Source organism: Salvelinus alpinus, chromosome 30 (assembly GCF_045679555.1).
Source record: "Salvelinus alpinus chromosome 30, SLU_Salpinus.1, whole genome shotgun sequence".
Classification (NCBI taxonomy): domain Eukaryota; kingdom Metazoa; phylum Chordata; class Actinopteri; order Salmoniformes; family Salmonidae; genus Salvelinus; species Salvelinus alpinus.
In genome coordinates this window covers 16645770-16659710 of record NC_092115.1, presented here as the reverse complement: position 1 = coordinate 16659710, position 13941 = coordinate 16645770, and the positions used below count along the sequence as shown (strand labels likewise).

The 13941-nt window shown below is 42.4% G+C and overlaps 2 protein-coding genes across 8 annotated transcripts; both read left to right on the top strand.

The window, feature by feature from the left end:
* The first annotated feature begins 480 nt into the window (after window positions 1-480).
* On the top strand, window positions 481-4286 carry LOC139560565 (stress-associated endoplasmic reticulum protein 1). The gene is made up of 3 exons (XM_071377456.1): window positions 481-748; window positions 1102-1177; window positions 2920-4286. Exons 1-3 carry the CDS (start codon window positions 665-667, stop codon window positions 2958-2960), a joined length of 201 nt encoding a protein of 66 aa, XP_071233557.1. The 5' UTR covers window positions 481-664; the 3' UTR covers window positions 2961-4286.
* A 2244-nt stretch (window positions 4287-6530) lies between these two features.
* Window positions 6531-13850, top strand: LOC139560562 (choline-phosphate cytidylyltransferase A-like). Of its 7 annotated transcripts, XM_071377452.1 has the most exons (11): window positions 6535-6893; window positions 8554-8677; window positions 9155-9224; window positions 9342-9462; window positions 10126-10225; window positions 10401-10517; window positions 10734-10885; window positions 11005-11083; window positions 11184-11326; window positions 11986-12174; window positions 12394-13850. In XM_071377452.1, the coding sequence occupies exons 4-11, from the start codon at window positions 9349-9351 to the stop codon at window positions 12571-12573; spliced, it is 1074 nt and encodes a 357-aa protein (XP_071233553.1). In that variant the 5' UTR covers window positions 6535-6893; window positions 8554-8677; window positions 9155-9224; window positions 9342-9348; the 3' UTR covers window positions 12574-13850. The 7 variants fall into 7 exon arrangements, with proteins under 7 accessions (XP_071233552.1, XP_071233553.1, XP_071233555.1 ...); XM_071377454.1 differs by lacking the exon at window positions 8554-8677; XM_071377453.1 differs by lacking the exon at window positions 9155-9224 and having other exon boundaries at window positions 8554-8621.
* Window positions 13851-13941: the final 91 nt, after the last annotated feature.

Here is a 13941-nt window from a genome sequence, read left to right as displayed (position 1 = left end):
CAATTGTAATATTGAATTATCTTACTGCACACAACCAAGTGCAGTGCCTTGCCTGTCATATGACTGTGGATTGGATATATTAGTACTGTAATGACCCTGCGTTTATAAGCGCGAATATCGACTCTGCCGCTTGAGTACATTCTGATCATTGTTTGTTTGGGTAACCATTGTCCTACCTTACATGTTCCCCTATACAAGAATGAAGACACTACTGAAATTAATTTTTAAAAACTACTGAAATTAATTTGAAATGAACATGTCACTGTCAATGCAGCCATCGAAGTCAAGTGCATTAGGTTTGCATTTACTACATATATCAAAGTCGAAAGAGCTGAAGTACTAGAATTGTGAAACTACACTAGCAAATGCAATAATATGGTAAGCGATAGTTTGTAATGATCAAAGTGGGAAGAACTATATCGCGACACAGTGGGCGGCGGAAAGATATAGCAAATATACATTGCAAGTTCGAAATGCGGTCTTCCTGTGTGGGCGGGCTTAAGACTTTGCATACGTAGACATTTGTCCTGCTTTTATTCTCCCTTTTGAAACATTTTGTACTGTAGAGTAGACGAGTGCCAGCTGCATACCAGTGAGCCATATTAACCATATAACTAACATTCCACAGTTTTGTAAAATAATTCATAACCTACTTATTTGGAAGATGGTCGCCAAACAGAGGATTCGTATGGCCAACGAAAAACACAGCAAGAATATCACGCAAAGAGGCAACGTAGCCAAATCTACGGTAACATTTGAACTATTTTATTTTGGTTTGCAAACGGGTTAAGGAATATGTTACTTAAAATGAGTAACTAGCAAATGCTTAATTGTCTGATTGTTTGCTCGTTTTTTTTGTTTCATTTTTTTGTCAACATATACTTATGCTTTGCCCTTAGTATATGCAAATTGCCAAGTTGCCCAGCTCTCAATCTTTGGTCAGCTGTTGCGGTAGTATCCATGAAATGTAACATCATACAAAGTTGTTTACATTCTATTTAAACAGCTGTATGTTTCTGATTACCGGTTTGAGAATTATACATGTTTGACCGTTGACATGTTAGTACAGTAGCATGACGTGTACTGTATTTGGTTTCACAGAGAAACCCTCAAGATGATAAGGTGGCTGTGGGACCCTGGCTGTTGGCCCTCTTCATCTTTGTTGTGTGTGGATCAGGTGAGTTCTGTTGACTATTTTACTAATTTCCCAGTGATGATGAGCAGAACTCTGAAATTGATCCGTACTTTATCCCAGACACTTTTGTTGATCTGAAAGGATTGGAAAGGTGTATCCAACATTCTGCCGAGCTTGTCATAAGGCCAGATAAAACTAAATTGCTTACCTATCTATACCTTTGAGGTCTACAAGTGTAGATTTGGAACGTGAAATCGTAGTGCTGGGGCAAATTGTGTCCTCCCTTTGCTTCTTTCTTCATATCTGAAATGAGCATGCGTATACAGAATCTTTTTTTTTCTTTTTTTTCTCAACCGTGTGCAGGTGTTCACATTCCCACAGGTGTGATGTCTTGTACGACTTGTTATGTTGCTGAATATAACATTGAAATAAAAAACATATATCATAACCTTATCTCACAAACAGTCTTTAAAGTAGACCAGGGGTATAATCATTAGTCCAAACTGTAGCAAACAGAAAATCTTTTGCAACAAAAATTTGTTTCTATTGGACAAATTCAGGTAGGTCTCTCCCTGTTTGGTTCCTAGTGTAGACCCACGTCTACAGTATGAAAGTCCCACCTAATTCCTGGATCATGGACCACTCTGTTTTTGAATGGCCTTCAAGATTATATCATCAAATTCATATGTAAGATTATATTCATATTCGTGGAATAATTTACATTTACCTGATGCCTTTCATTAAGGTTTTTCAATTATGTTTTATTTTTGTGTAATTGAACATGTTCAACGGCATTGGGTAGAATTAAATTAATCCACAAATACTAATAGAATTGTACATATACAGTATCTTAAATGGTCACGGTTTCATGATGCTATAATAAGGCCATTCAAAAACAGTGTGGGACATGATCCAGGAAGTAGGCAGGACCTTCATACTGTATTCAAACCAAGCAATGGTCTCATTAGGGGTTTGTTAGGCTCTTTAATATATGCCATATAGCAGACGCTTTTATCCAAAGTGACTTACAGTCATGCGTGCATACATTTTACGTATGGGTGGTCTCTGGAATCGAATCCACTACCCTGGCATTACAAGCGCCGTGCTCTACCAACTGAGCTACAAAGGACCACTATATATCCTGACAGCCATAGGGTTGTCAGCCTTTGCACATCTATCTTTTTGTCAATATTTGCTTTTTAACAGGCAATATCAATGCGTTTGTTGCCTCTCTCAGCTAATATTAGGGAAAGACAAATCTTGATAAGTGTTCGAAGAACTCCGCCTGCTAACTGTTGGGAGTCTGTTTTCATCTTTTATCCTGGGTCAGACAGAATGTTTGTACTGTTTCTGTGTGGTCTGATTTGACATTTTGGCTTACTCCCTTGTCCTCCCCTCCCACTGTTTGTCCCAGTCCAGGCTTTTACTAGTCAGTGGGTTTGGCAACACTTTCAGAGATTCCAGCAGAACATAATAGAGCAATTACATTAGTCACCTTGGAAACATAAATTAATACTTTGCAGGAAAGGAGGGATATAGTCACACTGGCGAGTTAAAAGAAAGGAGAAAAGGTAGAGTAGACTATTCCAGCAGTACATTCTGGTCAGTTCCCAACAGTGTTCCGAGCTTCAATGGCGACTGCTGTTGTCAGTGAATAAAAACCTTCACTTTGGGTCAGGGTTTTCTAGCGTCATCTGAGGTATTCTTTGACTCAGCTAAATTCCTTGTCAATGAACTCCAGTGTAGATTTGTTTTCTTAACATCAGAATTATCTCTCTCCACAGCTATCTTCCAGATCATTCAGAGCATTCGGATGGGCATGTAGGATGACATGTCCACCCCGTCCATTCCACTCAGTATCCGCCGAACCAAGTACCACCTCTCTCAGCTCGATGACGTCCCATTATCCTTCACTCAACATTCTCAGTCTTCTTAAGTTGCACACAGCTAGGCCAAGGACGATGAGCCACTGTCTTGCACTTTTAGTGACTTTCTGTTCTTAATTTGTATTATTTTGTTTGACCTTTGTTATTTGTCTTTCTGGTTACTTTTGGCAAGCTCTGTCAAGTCATTCCTACCTTGTGCCTTAAATGATAGAGGTTAACAATTTTCAGCACACAACAAAAAGCCATTCAAGCTGCATTCCAATAGTGGGGTTTCTGAAATAATAAGGTGATGTGCTCTGTCAATCTCAGGCAAGTTGGCCATCTTGTGGAATTGTGAGCTCTGTTTTTGGTGGTCCTTTCTGGAAGTCTTATTTGCCACCACTTTGTTGTAATTTCAGTGTGTAATATGAACTACAATTTCTTCTTTAATTTAGTGTATTGAAAGAAATGTTCTGTTTTGCTTTGAACATGTTTTCTGTTTGGTAGAATGACCAAATGTCTTGGTCAGACTGGAAAGAAATTCAGCAACACAAATCTTAGCACAAGATTTGAAGCTGGATATAATACTCATGCCAAAAGAACAACTAAATGGTAGAAACCAGAGCCATGTATTTAGAAAGTTAGGACATTGAAGTTATGGCATTATGATCCATTTACATGACACCGTATAATCAAAAGAGTTCCATATGGCAGCCATGTTAGCTCCCTATGGACAATATTAACCAATAGCAGTTCGTGGAATTTTCTAAATTTTAAACAATGCTATGTAACTGAATGTCTATAATTAAAATACTTGTCATATAAATGGAATGCTCAAAGCCGCTAACATGTTGTTGGTTTAAGAAGTTGGGCAAACTCTATATGGTTTTGGTAGAAATTAGTGGTACGTAATGATAAGCAGTCCTATTGTTTTTTTGCGGTCTAGTCCTCATCTACTTTTTAAATATTTTGTATCTATTGATTGGCCCTCCTATTCTTGGGGCTTTGGGATTGTCAACTGATCCACAGTCAGTTGAATATGGATCAGTAAAAGTAAGAAGGACATCTTCAAGCTTTGATAGTTGATCTGACGTCCTGTCCTCATGTTTATGGAAACAGTTCAAGGCTCAAGCTTACTGGATAAAATGTAATTATCTTCACTAAACCAGTGTTTAGAAGTAAATATTAAGGGCTGGATGAAAATGTCAACCTGGTTATTTTACTGTGCATAAAGTATGCTGGCAATGTAAGAGCGAAATTAATTAAATATGATAATTGGTACATTATTTTGTGTGCTTTTCTTATGTAAGATACCAATCACCCAGAATAAATACTAACATATTTGCATGTACAGTTGAAGTCGGAAGTTTACATACAATTTAACCAAGTACATTTTTAAACTCAGTTTTTCACAATTCCTGACATTTAATCCCAGTAAAAATTCCCCGTCTTAGGTCAGTTAGGATCACCACTTTATTTTAAGAATGTGAAATGTCAAAATAATAGTAGAGAGACTGATTTATTTCAGCTTTTATTTCTTTCATCACATTCCCAGTGGGTCAGAAGTTTACATACACTCAATTAGTATTTGGTAGCATTGCCTTTCAATTGTTTAACTTGGGTCAAATGTTTCAGGTAGCCTTACACAAGCTTCCCACAAAACTGTTCGCTGCTCTGGCACCCCAATGGTGGAACAAACTCCCCCACGACGCCAGGTCAGCGGAGTCAATCACCACCTTCCGGAAACACCTGAAACACCACCTCTTTAAGGAATACCTAGGATTGGATAAAGTAATCCTTCTAACACCCCCCCCCCCTTAAAAGAGTTAGATGCACTATTGTGAAGTGGTTGTTCCACTGGATATCATAAGGTGAATGCACCAACTTGTAAGTCGCTCTGGATAAGAGCGTCTGCTAAATGACTTAAATGTAAATGTAATAAGTTGGGTGAATTTTGGCCCATTCCTCTTGACCGAGCTGGTGTAACCGAGTCAGGTTTGTAGGCCTCCTTGCTCACTCACGCTTCTCAGTTCTGGCCACAAATGTTCTATGGGATTGAGGTCAGGGCTTTGTGATGGCCACTCTAATACCTTGACTTTGTTGTCCTTAAGCCATTTTGCAACAACTTTGGAAGTATGCTTGGGGTCTGCATTGTCAATTTTGAAGACCCATTTGCGACCAAGCTTTAACTTCCTGACTGATGTTGCTTCAATATATCCACATAATTTCCCTACCTCATGATACCATCTATTTTGTGAAGTGCACCAGTCCCCCCTCCAGCAAAGCACCCCCACAACATGATGCTGCCACCCCCGTGCTTCACGATTGGGATGGTGTTCTTCGGCATGCAAGCATCCCCATTTTTCCTCCAAACATAACTTTGGTCATTATGGCCAAATAGTTCTATTTTTGTTTCATCAGACCAGAGGACATTTCTCCAAAAAGTACGATCTTTATCCCCATGTGCAGTTGCAAACGTAGTCTGGCTTTTTTATGGCGGTTTTGGAGCAGTGGCTTCTTCTTTGCTGAGCGGCATTTCAGGTTATGTCGATATAGGACTCGTTTTACTGTGGATATAGATACTTTTGTACCTGTTTCCTCCAGCATCTTCACAAGGTCCTTTGCTGTTGTTCTGGGATTGATTTGCACTTTTTGCACCAAAGTACGTTCATCTCCAGGAGACAGAACGCGTCTCCTTCCTGAGCGGTATGACGGCTGCGTGGTCCCATGGTGTTTATACTTGCGTACAATTGTTTGTACAGATGAACGTGGTACCTTCAGGCGTTTGGAAATTGCTCCCAAGGATGAACCAGACTTGTGGAGGTCTCCAATTTTTTTTCTGAGGTCTTGGCTGATTTCTTTTGATTTTCCCATGATGTCAAGCAAAGAGGCACTGAGTTTGAAGGTAGGCCTTCATTTTCTGGAATTTTCCAAGCTGTTTAAAGTCACAGTCAACTTAGTGAATGTAAACTTCTGACCCACTGGAATTGTGATACAGTGAATTATGAGTGAAATAGTCTGTCTGTAAATAATTGTTGGAAAAATTACTTGTATCATGCACAAAGTAGATGTCCTAACCAACTTGCCAAAACTATAATTTGTTAACAAGAAATTTGTGGAGTGGTTGAAAAACGAGTTTTAATGGCTCCAACCTAACTGTATGTAAACTTCCGACTTCAACTGTATGTACACACACACACATCAGTGGAGGCTGCTGAGGGGAGGATGGCTCAAAATAATAGCTGGACTAATATCAAACACATGGTTTTGATGTTTGATTCCATTCACTACATTCCAGTCATAACACTTCGTTCCAGCCATTATTATGAGACATCCTCCCCTCAGCAGCCTCCACTGGCATGCATACATACATAATATTGTAGTTTCCTGAAAAGAATTTGCCTGAATGGTTAGTTGCCTCAAGGTGGCAGAATAATACCGTTCTCCGACCTCAGAGATTTTAGCGTAAAATTCACCGGAAACATCAGGCCACGCATAAAAAATAACGTCATTTCCTGGAAAAATGTTCTGGTTGTTGTAGTTCCTATGTGGAGTAAACCACACACTGTAATGTCTTTGAGTAAACCTGTCAATCCGAGGATTGCAGAAGTACTGTGTTGATAATCCGTCTGCTCTTCCCCTCTACATATCGAGCTCCTGGCACAGTTCGTGACATTGGACTAACGTTACCGGCATGTTGGAATTCGGTAAATTGTTATACTAGCTAGTTGTTGAATTTAGCGCTAGCCAACAGCTAGCTAGTTAGCATCAGAAAGCGCACCAACTTCACAGTCAGTAGGTAGCAAAGATTTCCCTAGAACACTGCCTATGAGCTAGTTTGCAACAGTAACGTTAGCTACTTCTACACTACAGACCCCAGGCCAAGCACAACGGTAAGTTCGTAAATCATATTACAGTTAAGTATTTTTAGCTAGCTAGCTATAGTGTGATCAGATTGGTTTTCCAGAGAGTTATACTTGGCACAACTGGCTACCTAGCTAGCTACGTACTTTGTTGGATTGTCAGAGATAGTCAAGCTAATATATGGAAGACAGCTTGTTAAGACTGGACATCTGCACTTCGAGGTCACTCTCTCTTTGTCAGTTAAACGAAGCTAGCTACGTGTGATAACCCCTACCTCCGCCTTTCTCTCTACTATTAGATGACAATCGATTGCTGTAGATTGTAGCCAGCAGATACGCCCCGTTTGCTTACAGCTGCACAAGGTCGGACAGGCTTCCCGTGTAAATGCATCCATTGGCATACTTCCATCCAAACAGTTTGGTACAGTTAAGCATATTTTATGACAACAGTTTGTGACGTTTTGGTCTTCGGCAAGGTTTTTGTTGGCTGGTCGTGCACACACTTTTTTTTGAGTCAATGTTCCTTTATTGGTGATTGTTGTCAGTGTTTGTTGTCAGTCAACAAGAGATGACACATTTTCATGCAATTTTTTTCACTTAAGAAATACTGCACCAAACATCCCAGTTTGATGTAAAATTGCGAGACAGATCTCCTTGGCAAAAACGTCAAAATTAATGATTTATTTAGTTATTTTAGATTCATTCTGACTATTTTGAGAAAGTGGCTACAGTGACTCAAGATGGGTAAACAGTAATATTGCTGCTTTTTTTCTTGTTATTCAAGTATAGATACTTTCAAGTGAAGGTCGAAGGTTCGTCTCGAGAAAATATTTTGTGTGCATGAACAACTGGGGGAAAAAACTTTTGGAAAGTAAGCATGCGGACGCCTTTACTCGACACAGGAAGCCCGTCTGACCCTTGTGCAGCTGTAGGTGAGCCTTCCATGAGATCAGTAGTGGGTTGTGACTTTACAAGCATTATTATTTTCCAGTCTACAGACAATAATCTTCTAGCAAAGTGGGTGGGGGAGGGAGTGAGTGACAACTTTGGTGATACATACACACACCATACGTTTTACTATCCGTGTGTGGACCTAAAATTGATTTAAATTAAAAATCATATTTTCAATAATCCCTAACTCATATCACTATCCCCTAACCGTAATTGTAGCCCCAAACCTAACCGGTAAGCATAAAATAGCCTCTGTACTCGTGGGGAAGTGGGAACTGTCCCAATGAGGGAGACTTTTCCTTGTTTTTCTATCCTTGTGGGGACTTTTGGGGATTTCCGGTACCCATGAAGATAGTAGTACAAGCCCACACAGTCACTTTGCTAGATGATGTAGACTGGAATGGAATACTTTTTGTAGTTTAAAGTCGCTAACTGGTCCCATGGAACATACACACGGGTAAATAGTTATGAGAACGTTGTGTTTTAACTGTTTCAGTTTGGCACCAGTTTACATTTCAAGTAGCCTATCACTTTTGTTAGTGCAATTAGACGAGGCAAAAAATACATATCTTAAATTCTTAAAATTTGCATATTTATTATTTCAACACCAGTCCGTGCATGAAACCTGAACGGTATTAGTGTCGACTTGAAAGTGTGGGTGATTGAAAGGCCAGTGAACGTGTTCACCGAGAACATGCCTGGGTTATTATGTAACCGCACCATTCGACCCTGCCGGCAGACGCAAAGACACCACTCGACCTTTCTACCTCGTGGATGGACGCCGCCCTGTGGTGGATAATGGAATTGGTGTGAATTGCATTCAATGTAGACTCACTGGGGAGAGACTGATCTATGACAGACAGGTAACTGCCAAAATAAAGGAAACACTTGAGTTAATGAGGGATACAAAGTATATTGAAAGCAGGTGCTTCCACACAGGTGTGGTTCCTGAGTTATTTAAGCAAGAAACATCCCATCATGCTTAGGGTCATGTATATAAATGCCCAGTTGCCCATTATTTTGACTACCATGGCTAGAAGAGAGATCTCAGTGACTTTGAAACAGGGGGGTTAAAGGGTGTGTGTGTGTCAGTCACCAGATTTAAAACCAATCAAACACTTATGGGAGATTCTGGAGCGGCGCCTGAGACAGCGTTTTCCAACACCATCAACAAAACAGCTGATGGAATGTCTCATGGAAGAATGGTGTCACATCCCTCCAATAGAGTTCCTGACACTTGTAGAATCTATGCCAAGGTGTATTGAAGCTGATCTGGTGGCTCATGGAGGTCCAAAGCCCTATTAAGACACTTTATTTTGGTGTTTCCTTTATTTTGACAGGCTTATTTCTTACAAAGGTATAACCTTCAGTAGCTGCAATAAGACTCCTTGTTTGCACATCCCGCTACAGGTGAATGTTGTTTTTGTCCATGCAGACAGCAAATTATCTTTTTTGGAATAGTGCATCTTATTGCTTTTTCTCTTTAAGCAAGATGATAGCTGTTACGGTGTGTGTGTAACATTTCAGCCCTGGGATGGAGGCCCACAGCTCAAGCCGGTCCAGCCTGTCCAGGAAGAGGAGGAGAGATGGGTCTAACGGAGAGACCGAGGAGGTAGAACGGCCAGGGAAAGTCCCAAGATCCACCGTGGTGAGTGAGGAAGAGAAAGAGGCTTTGTGTGTGTGTGTGTGTGTGTGTGTGAGCATTTACAGGGAGTTGATGTGTGTTGGTTAAGATAAGATAGTGAGGCCTAGTCTAGAGCACTGCATCGCAGTGCTATGCTGCGCCACCAGAGTCTGGGTTCGCGCCCAGGCTCTGTCGCAGCCGGCCGCGACCGGGAGGTCCGTGGGGCGACGCACAATTGGCTTAGCGTCGTCCGGGTTAGGGAGGGTTTGGCCGGTAGGGATATCCTTGTCTCATCGCGCTCCAGCGACTCCTGTGGCGGGCCGGGCGCAGTGCGCGCTAACCGAGGGGGCGGGTGCACGGTGTTTCCTCCGACACATTGGTGCGGCTGGCTTCCGGGTTGGAGGCGCGCTGTGTTAAGAAGCAGTGCGGCTAGGTTGGGTTGTGCTTCGGAGGACGCATGACTTTCGACCTTCGTCTCTCCCGAGCCCGTACGGGAGTTGTAGCGATGAGACAAGATAGTAATTACTAGCGATTGGATACCACGAAAAATTGGGGAGAAAAGGGGATAAAATTAAAAAAAAAAAATAAATAAAAAAAAAAAAAAAAAGATAAGATAGTGAGTCATGATTCTTAGGAAGAAAACCCTTCTCATGGTTGTCATGGTAATTATGTGTATTCGTACACTAGGGTTTAAAAGATCCCGCCCCCTATGCTGATGAGTTAGAGTCGGCTGAGGACACTCCATACCTGCGAGTCAGTATGGAGGAGGCCAAGAGGGGAACTCCATGTGAGTCGCACACACATCAACACACACTACACTCAGAAACACATCTGAATCACTCTCAAACTGTAGCAAGCAGCACCATTCAAAAGACATGAACAGTTCTGAAAATATAAGGAATGTTTCTCAATTGACGTGACCTGTGATTGGCTATCATCACCATCATGTCACTCTCCCACAGTTGATAGGCCAGTTCGGGTATATGCAGATGGCATCTTTGATGTGTTCCACTCAGGCCATGCCCGGGCCCTCATGCAGGCCAAGGGCCTCTTTCCGAACACACACCTCATTGTGGGCGGTGAGTGTCTCACTCTGGTTGTCAACCTTTCCTTGCTCAACATGCCTTGAGTGCCCTCTTGCTGGTTTACTGTCTGTCCATTTATTTGGTTCTTCGAGGAAATAGTTTTTCGGAGGCATAATGCCAAGCTATGTAAAGTGCTATGTAAAGTGCTAGAACTAATTCAAGTTTATTCACTTCCCCTGAACCCCCGTGCTTCTTTTCCTCTCGTCTCAGTGTGTAGTGATGACCTGACACACAAGTTCAAAGGGTTCACGGTGATGAACGAGGACGAGCGCTACGACGCAGTCAGCCACTGCCGCTACGTGGACGAGGTAGTCAGGAACGCGCCCTGGACGCTTACACCCGAGTTCCTCTCCAAGCACAGAGTGAGAGAGAGGGAAGGATGGGGGGAAATGGAACGCAATTTTGTGTGTTCAGAATGTGTATTTTGTCTGTGCAGTGTATAATGTATTCCTTCTCTCATTCACCCCCCTCACCCCACCAGATCGACTTTGTTGCCCATGACGACATCCCATATACATCAGCAGGCCAGGACGACGTTTACAAGCACATCAAGGAGGCGGGTGGGTATCATGACAACCAGCAGGAATGTCCAAAATGAATGTCCTGGTACCGTGTGTCTGTCACGATGACCTCTCACCGTTTGGCCCCTTGTACCTACAGGCATGTTTGCACCTACCCAGAGAACGGAGGGAATCTCCACCTCGGACATCATCACGCGCATCGTCCGCGACTATGATGTGTACGTGAGACGCAACCTGCAACGCGGCTACACGGCCAAGGAGCTCAACGTCAGCTTCATCAATGTAACACTTCATGTTACTATCATTCTTATTAGTAGTAATGATGGTATTTGGTTGTGCTGACTTTTGATGAGTCATAAGGAGCAGTAGTTGTGAGAGGTAGCTATTTGTCATTGGCATCGCCGTGCTTAAGGCGTCACTACAGACCCAGGTTCAATGCCAGGCTGTGTTACAGCCGGCCCATGACCGGGAGACCCATGAGGCAGCGCACAATTGGCCCAGCATCGTCCGGGTTAGGGGAGGGTTTTACCGGCCGGGATTTCCTTGTCCAATCTCGCTCTAGCGACTCCTTGTGGCGGACTGACTTCGATTGTCAGCTGGACGGTGTTTCCTCCAACACATTGGTGCGGCTGGCTTCCGGGTTAGGCGAGCAGTGCGACTTGTTAGGGTCGTGTTTCGGAGAACACATGGCTCACGACCTTCGCCTCTCCCGAGTCCGTAGGGGAGTTGCAGCGATGGGACAATTGGATACCATGAAATTGGGGTGAAAAATGTATATTTGTCATGGGTGACAGTGGAATCAGAATTAGTTGTGGTACTAGTTGTATTTGAATAAAAGCTGCTAGGAAACATGATTTGTTTACTAGTTTAGTGCAGCCTCACTTGCCAAGGTCTGGTGTTATGACACTGCACTGGTATGACACTGTGTCCCTGTCTTTCAGGAGAAGAAGTACCACCTGCAAGAGCGTGTGGACAAGGTGAAGAGGAAGGTGAAAGATGTGGAGGAGAAGAGTAAAGAGTTTGTGCAGAAGGTGGAGAACAAGAGCATCGACCTCATCCAGAAGTGGGAGGAGAAGTCCCGGGAGTTCATTGGCAACTTTCTGCAGATGTTCGGCCCTGAGGGAGCACTGGTGAGAACTTTTTGTTTTGTGTGTGTATTGTAATGTAGACTAGAATGGTGTCTTTTGTGGCAATCCTAATTTACTGCTCTGGAGAATAATATAGTGTAGAGTTCAATGGAAGATGTCATGCTGTAGATCCACGTGGATTTGTTTTATAGCCTAAGAACAACAAATTAACTTGAAATCTAGACTGAGATGCCGCCTCTCTCTCTCTCTCTCTCTCTCTAGAAGCACATGTTGAAGGAGGGCAGAGGCCGCATGCTGCAGGCCATCAGCCCCAGCAGCAGCCCCACCCGCGAGCGCTCCCCCTCGCCCTTCTTAAACAAGCCCTCACCTTCCCCTCCATCCCACCACAGCGCAGCACGGGGATACCCCATCAGCGAGGATGATGAGTCTGATGAAGATTAAGGCTCCCCTTTTTTTTTGTCTGTTAATCCCGCCCCTCGACAATATCAGCATTCAACCCCTCCAAACAAATCATCAGTATGTCCACTTATATCTGTATAGCATTGTCTCTCACTTCATTTGCTCTACCCGTTTCATTTTTTCACTCCCTTTCTCAATTGGTGTCCATTTATGGACTGTACTACTTCATCAGTCAGAGGGGGGTTAATGCACATTGTAGCGGTCACATCTCTTTATTTTATTCAGTCAGTAACCACTACTCACTGGAGGCATTTGGAGCTGTGTGTTCATTACCCTTCATGTTACATTTGTCACTTTTAAATTTTAATTTCACATCAATTATTTCTCACTGATAGGAACATTTCTGATGCACACTTCCTACTCAAGATGTTAATCCTAGCGAGGTGATTTTATTTTGTTAACCTTGAGTTTAGTGGGGAATTCATATTCATACATATTGTGTTGAGGGGTGTTCGTTGCACTGTTGAATTCCTTCTCAGCAGAGCTGAGTCTTTTTCTTTGCAATGTAGGAACCATCAGTCCCTTGATCTCCCCTCAAAGTGTTAGTGTCTGAGTGTGTGCATGTATGTGTGTAAACTGCTAGTTTGTGTAGGCATGTCAATGTCCTCCATCCATGGACTGACCTGGATTCAGCTTGACCTGTTTTGCACATTATAATAATGCTTAGTTGGTTTTGATGGTCAGTCTTTGGACAGTGGACTTTAAAGTATAGTGCCCAGCGTTTGAACTACAGAACTAGATCTCGTTCAGTAGGGCTCAAAGGGAAAATTTATTTCCAGGAGGTTCTAGTAAACCCCCCCCAAAATGTGCCCAATAACAAGACTTCATTTTAAAAACGACTGGAATACAATTTTATCCCGGTCCCATCTCTCCTCCTGTAGTTGGGCAGTGTTTGTTTTTGGCTGTTGGCCCACCCCTTACTGGTCTTTGTCTCCATGGTGGCAAAGCAGGAGTGTTTGTTTTATTTCCTATATACAGTAGGGTAGCTGAAATATGGGATTATTTTAAGCATAGTATTGTAACCATGTTAGATTAAAGAATCAGTCCACTAAAATGTATCAGTTCAAATTGCTTCTCAGTAGGGGCATGGCCTATAGATCACTTGGTGGCAAGAGTTGTCTAACTATCCTTCCACTATATACAAGAACATTGTTTTACTGTTAGGGTTGAATTTGTTTAGCTCCTGCATGTGCAGGGCTAAGAGAAACCAGTAGAACATGTAAATGGAATAAATAAAGTTAACCATGTTGAATCCTCAATCCCTGGTCCTGCTGTATTAATGTGCTTGATTGTGAAACTCAATGCTCATTGATCACACGGCCAAGAAACAGTTACTACACTCCAGACCAG

Excerpts from the sequence above, each read along its gene's own strand:
- LOC139560565 (XM_071377456.1), top strand. The coding sequence starts at position 665 with ATGGTCGCCAAACAGAGGATTCGTATGGCCAACGAAAAACACAGCAAG. Across the intron at positions 749-1,101 it reads GCAACGTAGCCAAATCTACG|AGAAACCCTCAAGATGATAA; the intron begins GTAACATTTGAA and ends TTGGTTTCACAG. Across the intron at positions 1,178-2,919 it reads CTTTGTTGTGTGTGGATCAG|CTATCTTCCAGATCATTCAG; the intron begins GTGAGTTCTGTT and ends CTCTCTCCACAG.
- LOC139560562 (XM_071377449.1), top strand. Across the intron at positions 9,463-10,125 it reads AAGTCCCAAGATCCACCGTG|GGTTTAAAAGATCCCGCCCC; the intron begins GTGAGTGAGGAA and ends TTCGTACACTAG. Across the intron at positions 10,886-11,004 it reads AGTTCCTCTCCAAGCACAGA|ATCGACTTTGTTGCCCATGA; the intron begins GTGAGAGAGAGG and ends TCACCCCACCAG.